Source organism: Callospermophilus lateralis, unplaced genomic scaffold, assembly GCF_048772815.1.
Source record: "Callospermophilus lateralis isolate mCalLat2 unplaced genomic scaffold, mCalLat2.hap1 Scaffold_65, whole genome shotgun sequence".
Classification (NCBI taxonomy): domain Eukaryota; kingdom Metazoa; phylum Chordata; class Mammalia; order Rodentia; family Sciuridae; genus Callospermophilus; species Callospermophilus lateralis.
In genome coordinates, this window is record NW_027514826.1 from 124,499 (window position 1) to 142,182 (window position 17,684).

The 17,684-nt window shown below is 35.4% G+C and overlaps 1 protein-coding gene across 1 annotated transcript in view; it reads left to right on the plus strand.

Annotated features, from left to right (window-relative positions):
• LOC143389792 (protein crumbs homolog 1-like) overlaps positions 1-17,684 on the plus strand; it is a 73,669-nt gene that overhangs the window by 34,195 nt on the left and 21,790 nt on the right. Inside the window, 3 exon segments of the mRNA XM_076842598.1 lie at positions 1,028-1,156; positions 4,794-4,868; positions 4,870-4,903. Of these exon segments, the coding sequence (XP_076698713.1) occupies positions 1,028-1,156; positions 4,794-4,868; positions 4,870-4,903 (238 nt within the window).

Genomic DNA, 17,684 nt, shown 5'->3' on the forward strand with positions numbered 1-17,684 from the left:
AGTACCTTCTAATGAGATTCAGAAATTGTTTATTAAACCTAAGATGTATACAGAGCTTCATTTTGCATTGCTAATTGACTTCTTTCAAAGCTGGTTGACATCTTTGACTCTTTTGAAATGTTCTTATATCTTCTTTTAAAAGTAGAAGTGATTAGCTCTTGTGATAAGAGACATTCTTACTATCATCTAGTCTAGTTTCTCCACATTAGCTGCAACAAACATGACAGAACAAAAAGGAATTCATTTTACATTTCCTGAATATTTATTCTGTATCTGATACCAAGCACATACACAGTGGGCCAAAGGACCTAAGCAACATTCTTAAAATCTTTTTGAACATCAGTCCCTTGAAACTAGGGTTTTGTCTAGCCATGATGTTCAGCTTAGCTTTTAAAAGTTTGCTCTGCCTTTTATAAGAATTCTTCAGCACGTGCAGTTTTGTTGTTGCAGAAGAGAGTTGCAGGCTGAATTCACATGCAGTTGCCATGAGTGCTATTATACAAACCTCCTGGACAGCACTTGGCTTACATTCTGCAAAGCTATGAATTATTGGAGAGAGAGCAGCAAGTCTTGGCAGGGCAACTGGAGTTCAGCTCTGAAAGCCAACAGAGAAATCGCATGAGTGTTTGGGTACCACAGTGCTGTCCTTGTTTTCCTGGCCTTTATAGAGATGCAATTTTCCAATGGCCTTTGTTGATTTATTAGCAGAGCGGCGGCAAATCTAACTGTAGCAAGTTCCTTTCCAACTCTGAATTTATTGCCACTCCATGGCATAGATCTTATCTCCCAAATAAAAACTGTGTAGAATAGAAGATGGATAGCCAGGTTTGCTACAGTACCCTCCAGTAGGAATTTTTACTGGAGAAAGTGGTGCTGGTATAATGCAGCACAATTCAGCACTTAGAAAGCGTCCAGACTGAGTACCTAATTAGCTTGACATTGACTCATTATGTGAACTTTTCAAAAAAGTTTTCTTGAATGAAATGAACAAGATGAACAGCTGTGGCTGTTACTTTTCTCTTTCTAGATACAGAAGATTACCCTCAACAGTCTGTGGGAATGAACAGACAAATCTCACTTGCTACAATGGAGGCAATTGCACAGAGTTTCAGACTGAATTAAAATGTATGTGCCGGCCAGGTTTTACCGGAGAATGGTAAGTCACCTTAGAACATTCTGGAAGAGAAATCTGGGCTAAAGAACAGTGGGATTACTTGGAGTTAATTTTCTTCTCTAATTTTTCATCTTAGTTCCCATAGGAATATCTATGCTGAAATATAGGTCTAAGGCAGAGTTGAGCAATAAAAAAGAAGTAAATTTACAGTGTAGGTCAAAGTAGAGAACATTTTATTAGCCAGGACTTCGAATAGGGAAATATGTTTTATTAAAAATGTATAATGTGATATTTTTCTTTCTTATAAGTACTTCTGGATTCATATTTTCCCACTAACTCTAATACACAATGCAAATATGGTTGCTATTGAAGTAAAATGACATGCACCTGAAAGACTGCCTCTTAGAATTACCAAAAAATCCAAAAAGTATGTACACCTTACCCATCTGATTCTCTTTTCCAGAGCAACGCCTTCAGTTCTTCCTCACTTTCTACAGGGACAGTCACTGACTTTAGACAATCTGTGACGTGCTGAAAATGCAGGGAAATTTGCATATGTGTGTGACTGGCTGAGGGTGAGATCAAGGGAGAAAGCAAGTTCTTCATAACATGTATCAGATTCCCAAAGGAACCTGTGTCCCCCAAGCAGTTGCAAACCAGAACTCTATAGGTTATCAACATTATAGAGAAATAGTCAAGCATTTGTTTATCATTGTGTCATGAACCTTATGATATCATCCTTCATTCTTAGAGCTCTCCAAGGTAGGTTTTACTGTTCTTATTTTGCATATGCGCAAGGTAAGACTGACAGGTTAAGTGACAAATCAGGTGTCCATTCAAATGTATGTAGCAGTAAGGTTGACCTGCCTTGGAAGCCTCCAATCATTTATTGGATATGTTGGCATAATTGTATGAATAAATTTTTGCTCACCACAATTAAAAGAAAATGGAAAAATTACTCCCCAATCTCATGTTCCATCCAGGACAAGGTCTTTCTGGTCAAACTTTCTGCACAGAGCAACATAACTAACAAAGAGATTGTAACTGAAATTTCCCAGAAGAACAGATAGTAAAATAATAGGAATGTCCCTGCTCCAATTACACTTTGGATTAATTTGAATTTTTGGTTTCTCAGCTGACTCTTTTGGCATTACACAGATACAGCTCTTTTGCCATTTTTACAAAACAGACAGGGACCATATTACCCTTTGGAATGTTCTAGGTGGCATAGGCAGTCTGAGTGTATAGGTGTGGAAAGAGATAGACTAAAGTCACACTTTCCATTTCACAAATCTATTTCATGCAGTTATCAATTCAGAAATGGTCCAGATGATTTCCACTTCCATTTGTCTTCCAAAAGGTTTATTTATTTATTTTTTCAAAATTATTTCCTTGTCCTAAATTTTGAAAAACTGCTTTAAGTGCGGATCACTTCCTGGCCTAATTACACCACTTCTGTTGATGTCACAATGCACAGAGCTCATCTGAAATCTTGGATTATTTTTCTATTACACCTTGCCCCTATGTATAGCAAATATTGACCTCGCCTCTTAAATGTATTTATTTATTTTTAAATTATATTTTGCATTGAAATTTAAGTTGTTGATTTGAAATATGAAAAAGAAAGCTCATAACTTTCCTTTCTCTCTGAATAAACTTCTCATCTGGATAAAATTGTCTGGCACAGCATGATTTCTAAAATAGCAAATCTCAGGTAGACTCAGTACTTTCAAAGACTTAATTCATCATTAGTTAATTCTTTGGATACCAGTGGATTTATTTAGACTTTCCAACTATAAATTCTTTGAATGAAAGCTTCAGTGTTGCTTGTTATACGTGTGTATGTGTTATTCACTGTTTAGCTCAAAATATAAATAGGTGAGAAAGAGTAGCTGGAGGAAGACTAGAAAACTTGGGACAATCTCCCAAGGACTAGGGAAATGAGACTTTTGGGACACCCAAGGTTATTGAAGAACTGCCCTCTAATACACTGCCTTCTCTCTTGCCTGGAGAGAAACCTCCAAATTTATAGTGTCATCCTGGCAGGTTGGATGATGGATGATGTGAACATGTTGGCCCACCCAGGACAGAGAGTGCTTGGAAAGCTCCTGTGAATTGTCAAGTTTTGCTCAGATCTAATCAGAAAAGACTCCTTCCAGCCCAGTAGGTTAAGCCAAAAAAGGAAAACAAAATGTCTCAGCTATGCTTGGTATTCAATGGGATAAGGAACTGTTTTTCTTGGAAGAAATCTTCATTTTTCTATACTGTGAGTTGATTACATGGAAGTTCTATGTTTTGGAAGGTAGAGGACATTAAAAATTGTTTACATCAAACTTCAACATTATAAGCTGCTCTGCTGTAATTCTTGAAGATGAAATTTTATATGAATTTCCTACAGTAATACAGATGTTTCAGTCACTGCTTTATTTGAAGGCCTGAGCAGTGTTTGTCACATGATAAAACCTACTAAATGACTGAATGAGTAGTTGGTGAATTAATCAATGAATATAAAGAAGAACAAGTTGCTGACCATAGGTAACAATAATGTACTGTATATTTCAAAAACCTAGAAGAAAGGAGTTTGAAAGTTTTTGTCAGAAAGAGATGAATCGTTTTTGAGGAGAGAGAAATGTTTAACCTAACTTAAACATACAATGTACACATATCAAATACCATGAATACACACAATTTTTATGGTTTTATATTGTGAGTTAAAAGAACTAAAAGACAAAAAATGTTGGTGGAGATTAAGGTAAATAAAAAGGAGGAGGGGAGGAGGAGGAGGAGGAGGAAGAGGAGGAGGAGGAAGAGAGGGAGGAGGAGGAGGGGGGGTGAAGAAGAATAGTAATAGCAGTAGTAGTAGTAGTAGTAGTAGTAGTGGTGGTGGTGGTGGTGGTGGTGGTGGTGGTGTTGGTGTCCAGAAAAGAGAAAAATTTCAATTTACTTTAGAATTGATGTTGAAATTTCTTTTGAAAATTTTGCCTTTGAAAGGCATTTTATTGGATCAACTAAAATTATGCTTAGCTTTTGAAAATAAAAACAGATTTATTAGCAAGTGAAATAATCTAATTACCCACTTTTGCTCAAATTAAAAAAAATGGAATTTCAGTGTAATTTAAAATCTCTCAGAGTTCACTGTTTTGTTGTGTCTGTTGGGTGGCTCACCTGAGGGTGCCTGTGTACTAGCATCCTGACAGCTAAAATGTAGGTCTGCTGTGCAGACTCTAGGTTGGCAAAGTGCAGCCTCACCTCATGACTTCTAAGTGCACCTAATAAACTGAGCATTTATAAGGTGGCAAACCCACTAGTGCTCTTAAGGGAGAAACTGTTCTATGCATGGCCCATGTTCCCTTGGTTTCTAAATAGTCGCACCTGTTTTCCCATTCTAATTAATCCAGCGTGTGCGTTTGTGTGCCCCTACACGTGTGCACAGATAATTTCTATTAAAACCACAACTGGCCGAAGGAGTTTGAAGGAACATTTCCCATGTTATCCAATATATATATATATATATATATATATATATATATATATATATATATATATATAAATTGTGTGGGAATGGGCAGATAAGATGGTGCGGTCCTGGGTAGATGAGGCGAACTGTTGCGTTCCCCATTTCACAGCCAATTTATTAAACCAGGCCCTGAGTCTCTGCTGTTTCTGTTTATTTTCAAAGGTGTGAAAAGGACATTGATGAGTGCTCCTCCAATCCCTGCTTCAACGGAGGCCTGTGCCAGGACCTACTCGACAAATGTCGCCTTCGCTGGGGAGTGCTGCGAGCTGGACGTAAGCGGCCTGTCCTTTTATGTGTCCCTCTTACTGTGGCAGAACCTCTTTCAGCTTCTTTCCTACCTCATTCTGCGCATGAATGATGACCTGGTTGTGGAGTGGGGCGAACAGGAGGATTACTAGCCCTCATTTCAACATTCCCCAGTGTAAAAGCCCTGGAGTTTCAGGACATGCCTTGATTCACTTTAGACCTCTAAATAAGAAAAAAAAATTTTTAAGTAAAAACCATCTTAAATATGGAAATAAATTCAAGGCCTATATTAAGCATATCACAAGTATTTTGTGTCTGTATAAAATATTTTCCTATTCTAGCTTTAAGAAATGAATAAAAAAGTCTTAACACAAGTAGAAGTATTGAGTGTATTTATTACAAATAAACATATTATCATTTTTTAATACTTCCATATTTGAGTGGTTTAAGAAACCATTTTCTCCCCAATCCATTTTTTTACAGACATACTTTCCTGCTGTCAGTTCCTCTATTCACTATAATTCTATTTTCACATATGTTCTTTATTCTCATCTATTATTTATGACATAAAAATTTGAAAACTACTCTAAACTGTTTTATATCATGTATGTTTTCATTCAAAGCCATTCAAATGAATTGTTGCCAGTTCTCTGATAAGTGATAAATGTATAAAGGAAAAGCAGAGAATTATATCCCTAAAATTATACAAAGAGAATGCTCTGGTATCAACATTTAAATTATACTTTGCTAGTGTAATTTCTGATTTTTAAGACCTTCTCTTTTACCATAAAATAACAGATAACATTTTCTCCTTTTTTTGCAATACTTTCCCTTTTATCCATGCAAAAAATTGATTGTTGATAAATTTATGCCTTAGTTGGCTTTTCTATCAAATTTTCACTGACATTTTATCACTTATTTTAAATATATTTGTGTACATATATCTGTCCAAAGGAGGCTTTGTTTGTGTTCATTGAAAGAAAAGATACTGGATCTTATGAATTAATTCAGAACACAAGTAAAATAATAATAATCTACTAAATGTCATTTTGTGAATGTGTCAATGTCTTTGGGAGCTTCCCTGGTTTGAATATGTAAGCATAATTTATTCATTGGATGATATCCAATATTCTTATTATTTTAAGAACATTGTTTTTCTCTGGAAATGACCAAGGTAAACCTAAATATATGTTCAGACAATCAGGAGAACAAAATAGTGTGATCTAAAAGCAAAGAAAACACATTACATTTATTTTACAATAGTAATTGAATGTTTATGCAGCAAATATTCGATGGAGTACCAGCAATCACTTCAAACCAAAAGTATCTAATTTTGAAATCAGTTCTTTATACGCAACCATTTCTTTCACATCCCAGATTTTGTGGCAAGAGACATGGGGAAAGCTTTACCCCAACATTTGCATTTCTAAATATTTGCAGGAAAACATTAGATAAAATATAGCTAAAGACCATACATGTAGTTTTCACATTTACTCCCTCCTAGACATATCTGTAATTATAAACTCATAGGCCATTCCAAATGTAATTTTTTTCCTACCAAAAATATATCTAAGAAATATTAACTCACAATCTCTTTGTGCAATTCTGAAGCCTCTATTGTCACTGTAATTGTCAACTGCTTTCTGTTTTCCAAATGTGTTTTTGTCATGCAATATCTGACTTTAAAAACGTGCTATCTTTTCTCTTTATTTTTCTGTAGTTTCAACTGTGTTGTGTGTGACTATGGCTTTTACACATCTGCATAGAAAAATAAAACCTTTTCTCCTGCACCTTCTATTTCTCACCCTCTGATGAGACTGTCTTTGTTTTCTTTAACTGTGCCTTGCATGGTAAATGTCCACAAGGCAGGCCCATGTGTGCAAACGTGCATGCATACATACACATAATTCACATAAGGAACACAGAAGCACTAGTCCCAATCTCCTGGATCATGATCTCTTTCTCCACCTGTCCCTGCAAATAAACACTGTGGCATCAAGGTCAAGTCCCTGTACTTTCCCTCTCTGGCAAGTAATCATCTAGTTGGCAATCTATTACTGATTGCAACCCTAATTGTTCTGACTATTGATTTATATTGTCCCTGATAAACCTAGCCTTAGTTCAACCTAGCTTTTAGGAGGAGACATCTCACCTAAGTAACAGAAGTTCTCAAACACTACTCTGGACCAAACTTCTAAAACATAACCTGCATTTATCTGCATAAAAACTAATTTTATTTTCCTCATTTTTCAGATTTAACAACTGAACTAAGTAAAAATATTTTACTGGTTTGGGCCACACTTCCTCCTTTGTGTGTGTGTGTGTGTGCATAGTGATTGGGTTTTGTTACCCTCTATTTTGAATTAAAGAGAAACAGAATAGGCAAATTTGGAGAAATTGGTGTTTTAGTAGCCAGGAGAGACAACAAAATCTAATTAACACTATTGCACAACTTATTCTGTGCCAAAAACTGTGATAAGCCATTTTTAAATACATGATTTTTTTTAAAAAAAATCATGTTTTTTTTTAAACACAAGGTCAATCAAAATCTTTTACCTTATAAACTCTTCACTAAGTTTTGCTGAAAGATCCTTTTGCAATGTGTGGGTTTGAGATAGTAGCTATTCAGCTGTGATTTTTTAATGTTTAATTGAAACTTTTTAGAAATGGTGCTATATAAAATTTGAGTATGGTAATTTAAGTAGGAAAACAGTGAAGAATTTTACTCAACTGCTAATAGTATCACTGCTATGGATTATTTCACTTCTCTAAGTTAGCTTTTTGGGTTTTTTTAAGAGAGAGAGACTGAATTTTAATATTTATTTTCCAGTTTTCGGCGGACACAACATCTTTGTTTGTATGTGGTGCTGAGGATCGAACCCGGCGAGCGTGCTACCGCTGGAGCCACATCCCCAGCCCCAGTTTTCTGATTTATTCAACACATGCTAAATGAATAATATGTGCAGGGCCCAAGGCTAGGTGCTGGGAATATGACTATGAATTAGTTGCCAAGCTTGCTCACAACAAGCAGAAGCTCTCACAGGGAATGTAGGAAGACAGAGGGGCAGGTTCCAGGGCTGTGCTGAGGTGGAGTTGAGCACCAGCAGGAAGAGTGTGCAGAGGAGGAGCATTTCACCTAATTTTAAAGATGGATGTGGAAGGTCAAGAAACGTTTTTCCAAACCTAAGCTGAGATTCAAAGGTTAAACAGAAGCCAGGCTCTGAAAGGAGAGAAGGAACAGCCAAGAGTGTTTCAGGTCAAGGTTGGACAGTGTGACAAAAGCACAAAGAGATGGGGACATGGTAAGACTGGGGCCATAGAACTGAGTTGAAGAGAGTCCTTACACGCCATGGTGGAGAAGTTGGCTTTTCATCTGAAGAACAATGGGAAGTTTTTCAAAGGTTTCAAACAGAAAAAAATTACATAATCTTACTAGCACTTTTAAAAATCCCCTGGGCTGCTGTGTAGAGGATGGATCAAAAAGGAAAAAAAAAGACTAGACCCAGAAAAACATAGTTAAGAGGTTGTGTAGGATACAGACCAAATGAAAGAAGACTTTGCTCTACCTTTCACAGTTGAAGGTGTTATAGGGAAGGGGAGAAATTAACCAAGTCTGAAGTGGTAAGCCCTTGTGATTGTTTTAAAGAAGGTGTCGGATGATAAGGGAAAATGAGTTACATTTGATGAATATTATATTTTAAATATTCACTTATTGAGAAATGAATAAATGTAAGGTGTTCTGGGATATCTATTAATCAATCAGTATGGAAATTTCATTCTGTAGTTCAAGAAACAAATCTGAACTGAGCATATAAATTTCAGTTTCATGTTACAGATATATTGGCTTTTATATTCTCTATCTCCATGGGTCCATATGTACAACCCATTTGTATTATTTATCTACTACTGTATAACAATATCTTTTCAAACTTAAAACTATAGGTTTATTATCATACAGTGTCATATGTACAACCCATTTGTATTATTTATCTACTACTGTATAACAATATCTTTTCAAACTTAAAACTATTGGTTTATTATCATACAGTGTCTGTGTGCAGGAGTCAGTCCAGGCATGGCTCACCTGGGTCCTATGCTTAGGAGCTTATCAATAGCAGTTATCAACTGGGGATGTAATCTCATTTGAGTCTCCATAGAAGAGAAATCCACTTCCAAGTTCCCATAGTTGGTTGGTGGAGTTCAATTCCTTACAACTGAAGGACAGAGGACCTCAGTTTTTTGTGACTATGGCTCAGAGACAGCCCACAGAGTTCCTGGCCACATGGGGCTCCCCAACATGGCTCCTTGTTTTAACAAAGTCAAAAAGGGAGAGAGTCCAGCAAGACAGTCTAATAAAATGTAGTCATGTAATCATGCTCATGTAATCACAAAAATCCCTTGGCTTTGTCACATTCTGACAAAGCCTCTGATTAGAAGCATCACAGGACATGTCCACACACACAGAGAGTCTCAACAGAGACTAGGAAAAGGTGACCACAGAGTCCACCTTCAGAGTCATCTATTTGTCACATCCTCCCTATATTCTCTTTATCACTCTCTGTGTGCTCTCTCCTCCATGTTTTCCTGACATCTCTCTTCCCCTTAGATCTATTTTCCACTCTGTAGAATCCATTGGTAGCTTTTTAAATTCAATTATCTTTTAAACTGCTGGATAGTTTGTCATCTTACAAATCAACCTTTTCTTTCATCTTGCCCTATTTCTTTTCACCATGATTGCTGTTCTTTTTCTTTGAAATACTAAGAACTTGTTTAATAATCTCTTTCAGATTATTCTAATATTTCAGACTCTCAGAATGCTCATCTTCCTGTTTTTGTTTCTGTGGAATTTTCTTCACAACAGTTTTTCCTCTGTAGATACTATTTTTTTGTGGGTGAACACAACTTTAAGAGGATTTCCCCCCACTGTGGGAGTCTGTGTACTCTCTGAGTTATGGAAATGTTCCTGTCTGGAGTCTTCGCTTTGGTCTTTTCCTGGGTAGACAGGAGGTTTGTCAGTCTAGTGCCTGCTTGGGGATTCCCACAACATCTGGATACTGTAAATTTGGGCTCCGCATCCAATTTCGGTGGAAGCCCTTCATAAATATAACCCCAGCTGCCTCTCCAGCCTCATTTCTTATCCATTCTCTCACGACTCCCCTCTCCAGCTGTGTGGAAACTCTCATCTCCCTCAAGCTTTCCACAGCTCCTCCTTTACCCACTGGTACCTTCCTAGCTTCCCATTTCCTTCTTTTCTTCCTGGCAACACACGCTGTTTCTTGAAATTATAGATCTAATATGACTCCTCCAGGATCTTCTCCCTGACTTCCCCAGAAGTTGTTCACTATTTTATTTCTCTCTCTCTCTCTTGTCACTTTGTACCTCTCTTCTAGTGCTCATTGTTGGTAATCTAATCATCTAAACACAGAAAACGCTTCTCAATAATATGCAAGGACTGTCTAACACAAACTGACATGGCTCTACAAATGCTGGTGAAAGAATTATCACTTTACAGAACCATGAGGATCTTGAGAAGTAACTGTATTAGTTTCTTACCTTCATATGTTGATGTTAGCAAGGGTAAATGCTTGTTTTATATAGGATAAAGGTTATCATGATATACTTATAACTCAATTGCATTATCTTTGATAATATAAAATAGCACTTATTCCTAGTGGTATAATAATGTCAAAAGAGTTGTGGTTATGTCAGTCTCAATTTTTTTTCTTTCATTATATCAGCAGAATTCTAATAGCTGTTTTAAAATCTTATTTGCTCATTTCAACACCTGGGTCATCATGAGATTGGCCCCCACTGATTAAATTTCCTCTTGCACAAGGGATTTCATTTTTCTGTTTCTTTTTCTGGTAACTTTGGATTGTACCTTGGGCAGTATAGATCATGTGTTATTATAGATTATATAGAAACTATGAATTCTTTTCCATTCCTTTAAGAAGCATTTTGTTTTAGTGAGTGATCAATTAGCTAAATGAAACCCCCATTCTTATAGTGGTGCCACCTATTGATGCCATAGCTGAAATCACTCAGTTCTTCCACCTTTAGCCGGACTGCTTGGAGTCTCCTTTACCTGTGCACCTTTCAGAATATAGCTAAAAATCTGAGCAGAAGTCATTTTGTGAATTTGGGGGCTCCACCTCTGTAGCACTGTCCTTTCCAGAATTTTCCTCTTCCCTTTCCAGCTGCTATGGTGAAACCTACCTCTTTTCCCTGGTTCATTAAGCCTCAGGTTGCAAAGTTCACTCCTGGATTTAATTAATCAGCTTGGTGTTGATTTGGGACTGCATTCAGAAAACAGGTTGGGGAAAACAAACAAACAAAATCACCCAGTAGCCTCCTCATTTCTAAGTTCCATTGTCACATAGTTTAATGCATATTTTTGATTACTCACCAGCACTCTTATATTGCAGTTTTGTTATTCTATCCAGTTTTATAGTTGTTATTTAGCAAGAGGTTGGTTAAAAGGAGAAACTTGGTTATCAAAAGTGGAAGCTGTGATTTTATGTAGGCCATTTCAGACTGTGTTAACATAGGTATTTGGTCCCAGAACAAAAGATGCAATTTTCCTTCTGACTTCTGCATTGGCCAGGTCGCTTCAGAAGACAAGGTTTTACTTGTGAATCCATATTTAAAGGAAAAGTTTGAGGGTAACTGCCAGGACCTAAAAACAGGCATTTTAGAAATAGTGTAAGGATAAAGGAAGGTTTTCTCTAGATAGAGATGGCAAGGAAAACATAAAACTTCCTTCACATATTTCAGTGGTTATTGTGAGAATTTAGAAGTTGATTCATTTTATATAAACACAGAGAGTAGAAATAAAAGACAAAAGGATAAAAATTTTAGGATGATTTCAAGTCAGCCTAAGGGAAAGCCAGCTAACATTAGAACTATTCAATAATGTTAAGAATTGATCTGCACCAAAGTGAACTCCTGTCCCTGGAAACCTTCCAAGAGAATATGTCAGAAATATCACAGAGAATACTTGTATAGTGATTGAGAAAGATGCATGGATCTGACAATTTTTAAACATCCATGATTAGCTGAGTAAGCACAACTAATGCACTTTGTACCTATGAAATTTCTTAAGATTGTGGTATCTATATATATTACCCATGACAGCAGAATTAGAGCTAGTTTGAGAAATGAAATCTGTGTTTTTTAGTTAAATAAAATGCAGTATTGAGGGCTAAATAATTGACTAAGCTCACCTGATATTTTGGAGAAAGGAAGGACTGTGAAATATACTTCTGGGATTTTCAGATCGTTAATATATTAGACCATGTTATAGTGAAGCAATGTTTAAAAAATGAGAAATTTTCCTAAGAATGTATTTCTTGATGCACTGATTTATTATGCTGGTTTCTTAAAAATTGAAAACCTAACACCATCAACTCTGTTCCAATTACCATTTGAAAGGTAACTCTATCATTCAGAGCAAGGATAGCCTGGGTCTGGATGTCTTGTCATGGGTTTCACATGGGTATACAAGCTTTTCTGAGCAAACCTGGAGGTCTGCTTTGCTCCACCATCAATCATTTTTAGACAGGCTATGCAATAGAATCAAGGCATGTAGCCAGAAAAAAAAAAGAGCAATCTGGAAAGTTTATTTGGATGGTGTTTCTTTTTTTTAAGTCATATGTTAAAAGGATGTTGGAAACAGGTTCCATTTTAAATTAGAGGGCAATCCCTATTGGAAGATTAGGTTAATGGTCTTTCAACAATCACATTGAAGTACATGGCACTGAAATATTAGACTAAATTATACGAGGTTGTGTGTGTTTAATATTTAAGATCCACAAAAATGACAATTTAATATGGTACAATCTGTTATATAATAAGTACCTATATGTGCCAGGAGGCTGCTTCCCCTAAATTTTGGGTTACTAATGCAGCACAGTCAATTAAATATTTAAAGGGATTTCAGGAATGATCCAATTCAACTTCTGTTTATAAAAGATGAAGAATGTAAGTTGGGACAGGCGGTGCTTTACTTAAGCTGTTAAAGTATTCAGTTCAATATCATTTCCATAGTCCAAAGCTGAAAGAGCAAATTCCTTTCCCACTTGCAATGAAGATTCTGAATGAGATTTTCAGAGTACCCTAGAGTCCGGCATTTTCTCTACAGGTATTGTGAATTTTAAAGAACAAAAATACGTAAAACTGAATCAACATCAGACCTGTATTCATCAAAATTATAGTCTTATTCTGAGGATGTTAAAGGTACTACTCTAAGGCAGTATCATGACAAATGTGAATCATCATTGTTCAGTCCTAAGATCTTAAGAAGTTGTAGGAGGCAAAGCTGAGTCTGGCTTGATTTTGTAATAGAAAAAAATGAAAAGATATATGATCTGAAGGGAACTATTATAGTTATGTTAATATTCACAGAACCCTTATGAGATAAACACATAATGTATTTTTGACATTTTTGTCATTGACATTTATTTTGGACATTGACAATTAGAAGGGTTAGATATTGGCCCAATGTTAACACAGAAAGTAGATATCTAAATCTTAGCACAATTTAGAACTTAGGAGTGCTTGATTCCAAGCCATGTCTTTCCAGTATGCACCACTATCTTTAATAACAAATCCAATAGAATGAGTGCAAAAAAAAAATTACTCCTATCAACTTGTTTGTTTATTTTTAATAAAAAAAAATGAAAGAAAATATGCTTTGCTCTGAACTTTCTCATTTGGCATTCAGAAGGGCAAAAAAATTATAAAATTACTTCAATTGGTACCCCTAAAATAATTATTGTGAAAGGTACAAAAGAAATAGATGATACTATTGAAACTGGGAAAAGCAAGCCACGCCTACACTGTATTCTTTTTCAATTAAAGAAAGTCTATCAATTTTACAACTTCAGGATTTTCTTCCTTTCACAATAATTCTGACCGATATTTTTATCTTTATTTTAAAAGTGAAGAAATGGAAATTTGAAAAGTTTCCCTGATTTGGTCAAGGTCAATCATCTAGGAAGTGACAGACCTGGGGTTGAATCAAGTTTTCTATTTCTAAATGTAATGCTAAAGAAAGGCTCAGGATCTGTCAGTTGGGACCCAGGAAAGGGATATGGAATAATTAGTAGGGGTTCCTGTCTTGTGGCCCAAATTTGAATTATTACCAAAAATGGCTTGATGATGATTCACTTATTCCTCTTCATTCAACCCTAAAGCTTTGGTCCTAATGGAGTAGTTGCCATATTTCTAAAATGAAATAACAAGTAAAGATAATATAGAGGAGGGCAACTAGAATCATAGGATATAGGGGATTTGAGGAGTGGGCAGACACATCTAATGACAAAGTTCCTCTTCACCTGAGCTCAGTGAAGGGCCTGAACACACCTGGAAATTAATGGATGGTATGATTGAGGGAACCTGTTTGGTAAGCTCCCAAATTCCAGGATACAGGCATTCACTGAGACCTACCTAAACATAGCAAGTAACAAGAAAATCTTCTTCACATCATTAAAAAAAAATAATAACCTTATAGAACTCGTTAACCCAAGATAGTAAAGCAGAAAATAAAAATAAATGCAGCAAGGATTTGGAGTCATTTATGAATGACAGAGTCATAAATGGTTTCTGAGAGGGTTAGAGTTATGCTTAATTGTAACGGCTAATGTCAAGGATAGAGCCGACTGGCCCACTTCCTCAGGCTTCTGTTGCAAACCGAGCACTGGCCAATGCCACAACAGTCTTACTCTGATGTCAATTTCTTTGTACTCTGAATTTGGCCTGCAGGAAGGAGGCACACAGAATTCTCTTCAAATTATAATATAAAAAATCACTGTCACTTCTCGATGACTTTCTACTAATTAGCATTCAGAAGGGAGAAAATATAGCACTAGATATTTCTCCAGAGCAGACATAAAAATGGCCAACACATATATAAAAAGATGTTCAACATTACTGATCATCAGGGAAATGCAAGACAAAACCACAATGAGCTATCACCTCACACATGTTTATATGGCTATTCTCAACAAAACAAGATAGCAAGGGCTAGTGAGAATGCAGACAAGTGGGAATCCTGTGCACTGCTGTGGAGAGTATATAACAGTGCAGCCACTATGGAAAAGAGAATGAAAGTTCCTCAAAATATTAAAACAGAATGATTATAGGATTCAGTAATCCTGCTTCTGGGTAAATCTCCAAAAGAATTGAAATCAGGATTCAAAGACATTTCTAGACTTCCATGTTCCTTACAGCATTATCAATGCAAGTCAAGATATAGAAACAACCTAAATGTCCTTGGAAGGATGAATGGATTAAAAAAAAGAAAATGGTAGACACATACAATGGAATAGTATTCAACTGTAAAAAGAATGAAATTCTGACACCTGCTACAACATGGATTAAGCTAAGTGAAATTCACTAAGTAAAAAGTTTACTAATGTAAAATCATTACACAAAGTGAAATTCACTATTACAGAAAGACAAATACTGGGCTGGGGATGTGGCTCAAGTGGTAAGGAGCTCGCCTGGCATGAGCAGGATGCTGGGTTCGATCCTTAGCACCACATTAAAAAAAATAAATAAATAAAGATGTTGTGTCCACCGAACACTGAAAAATAAATATTTAAAAATTCTCTCTCTTCTCTCTCTCTCTCTCTTCTCTCTCCCTCTCTTTGAAAAAAAGAAAGACAAATACTGTATGATTTTACTTATAGATAGATGTCTAAAATAGTCAGTTTTGTGGAGCAGAGAGTAGAATGGTGGTTGCCAGAGGCTGGGCAGAGGAGGAAATTGGGAGTTGCTGTTAAATGAATGTAAAATTTCAGTTATACAAGATGAATAAGTTCTAGACATCTGTGTACACACTGTGCCTGTAGTTAACAATGCCTTATCGTGCATTTGGAAATTCATTAGGAAGGTAGCTGTCCTGTTGAGTGTTCTCACCACAGTTAAAAAATTACTTAATAGAGTATTATAAACATTTTAAATGGAGAAAAAAAATAGATATAATAAAATGAGTTCTTAAGTATTATTTTGATGCATTATCAGGCACTGAAGTCAGTTCTGATTTAGTTCACTAACCTGTTTTCCTTTCCTCTTTTCACACATTATTATGATTTCTGCTTCACCAAGTATAATTAATGTCCTTCATTTCTTAATGTGAGTCCATTGCCGCAGGCGTCACAGAAATCATGTACCATAGATTTTCACCTTCACAACGCATTTTTTTATGTGTTCAAAATAGAACACAAAGAGAAAATATAGTGAGACTCCTGAATGGTGGGTCTAACAAATGGAATTTATTCTTGTTATTCCATAAACAAGTATAGAAAATAACCAGGTTGGTGTTTGCCACTGAGGTGACTAGCTAACCATATTCTACAGCATTTTTGTCACTTGTCAAATCAACTCCTCTACTGAGATCTCCCTGAAATGATGATTGTCTTGCTACATACACTACTGGACTTAAAGAAACAATTTTTTTAAATAGTGCATTTATTCACTCTTCCACCATTTATTGAGGTCCTACTATAGGCAAGGCTCTGAGATAGGCAAGATAAGCAACTAAAATACACACAAAGGATGTTCCTGCTTTCAAAGAACTTAAGAGAACCAGACATATCTCCACACATAGAATTGTCCATTTTTGTAAATCATGGTGATATTTGAAATGTGCCCATAATGATGTACATTGGTTATGTCAAGGATGACCATATTATTGGTTATGCAGACTGGGATACTTTGAAAGTGAAAGGGAACTAGGAAAACAGCTTAAACTGATATTGTTCTGGGCTAACTGGGACATACCCTATTATCCATACTGTAAAATTAATTGTTTTATGTGGTACACTTCTGTTCTCTTTAAAACACAGTTAAAGTCTATCATAGATAGTTCAAGAAATCAAGTATACACTTTACAAATCAATTAATTGATCAAATCATTCAAAGAAAACCATAAAATTGATTGCCTCTTGTTAGTTTTAATTTCCTTATTTCCCTTATTGTTTACTTGAGGAGAACTTTTTGACATTTGGTTCCATCTATCAAAAATAGAGTTGTAATCAACCAAACTTGAAAGTGCTAGTATAAAACTGAATACATGCTGTTGTCTAGTACAATACGACATGAATTCAGTTTCTCTTAATTTTAATTTTCAAGAATGGAGTGTATAAATTTTTATGTAATATGCATCTCTTAAGTAACATTGCTTTTATGAATGAGGCTGTATCTCATTAAACCCATTGCTGAATCCTTTTGGTGAGAATACACGATTTGGCATACAGAAAACTAGATAGATAGCAAAATTTAATATTTGAAAAACTTAAAAAATCAAGGTCACTTGAAGTTGGTAATTGTTTTAATATTATTTCTACTGAAAGCTTCCATGACTCATAATATTTATTCATATAATATATGAATAATTTATTCATATAATGTATATGATTAAATATTATATATATTATATAATGTATATGATTATAGTTCTATGACTTTATACATATATATAATTTTCCTGACCTTTGTAATTAAACATTTTTCTTTTTATATATAAAAAAACTTAGTCTTGCTATTACCTTTTTCTCACAATGTGAGTACTAAAACATAAATTTGTTTTATGTAAATTGTTGAAATCTGCTTAACTAGTGGTCTACAAAAAAGAAGCATCCTGTTAAACATGATATCCAAAAACAAATAGGCTATTTGCATTGAAATTTACCTGATCATTTGGAAAGCACATTTATGATGGCTCCATTGTCTAGCTGAGTTTAATTTAGTTCTGTAAGTAAATACATTTTATTTAAAGTAAAGAGAATACATGTTTCTTTCATC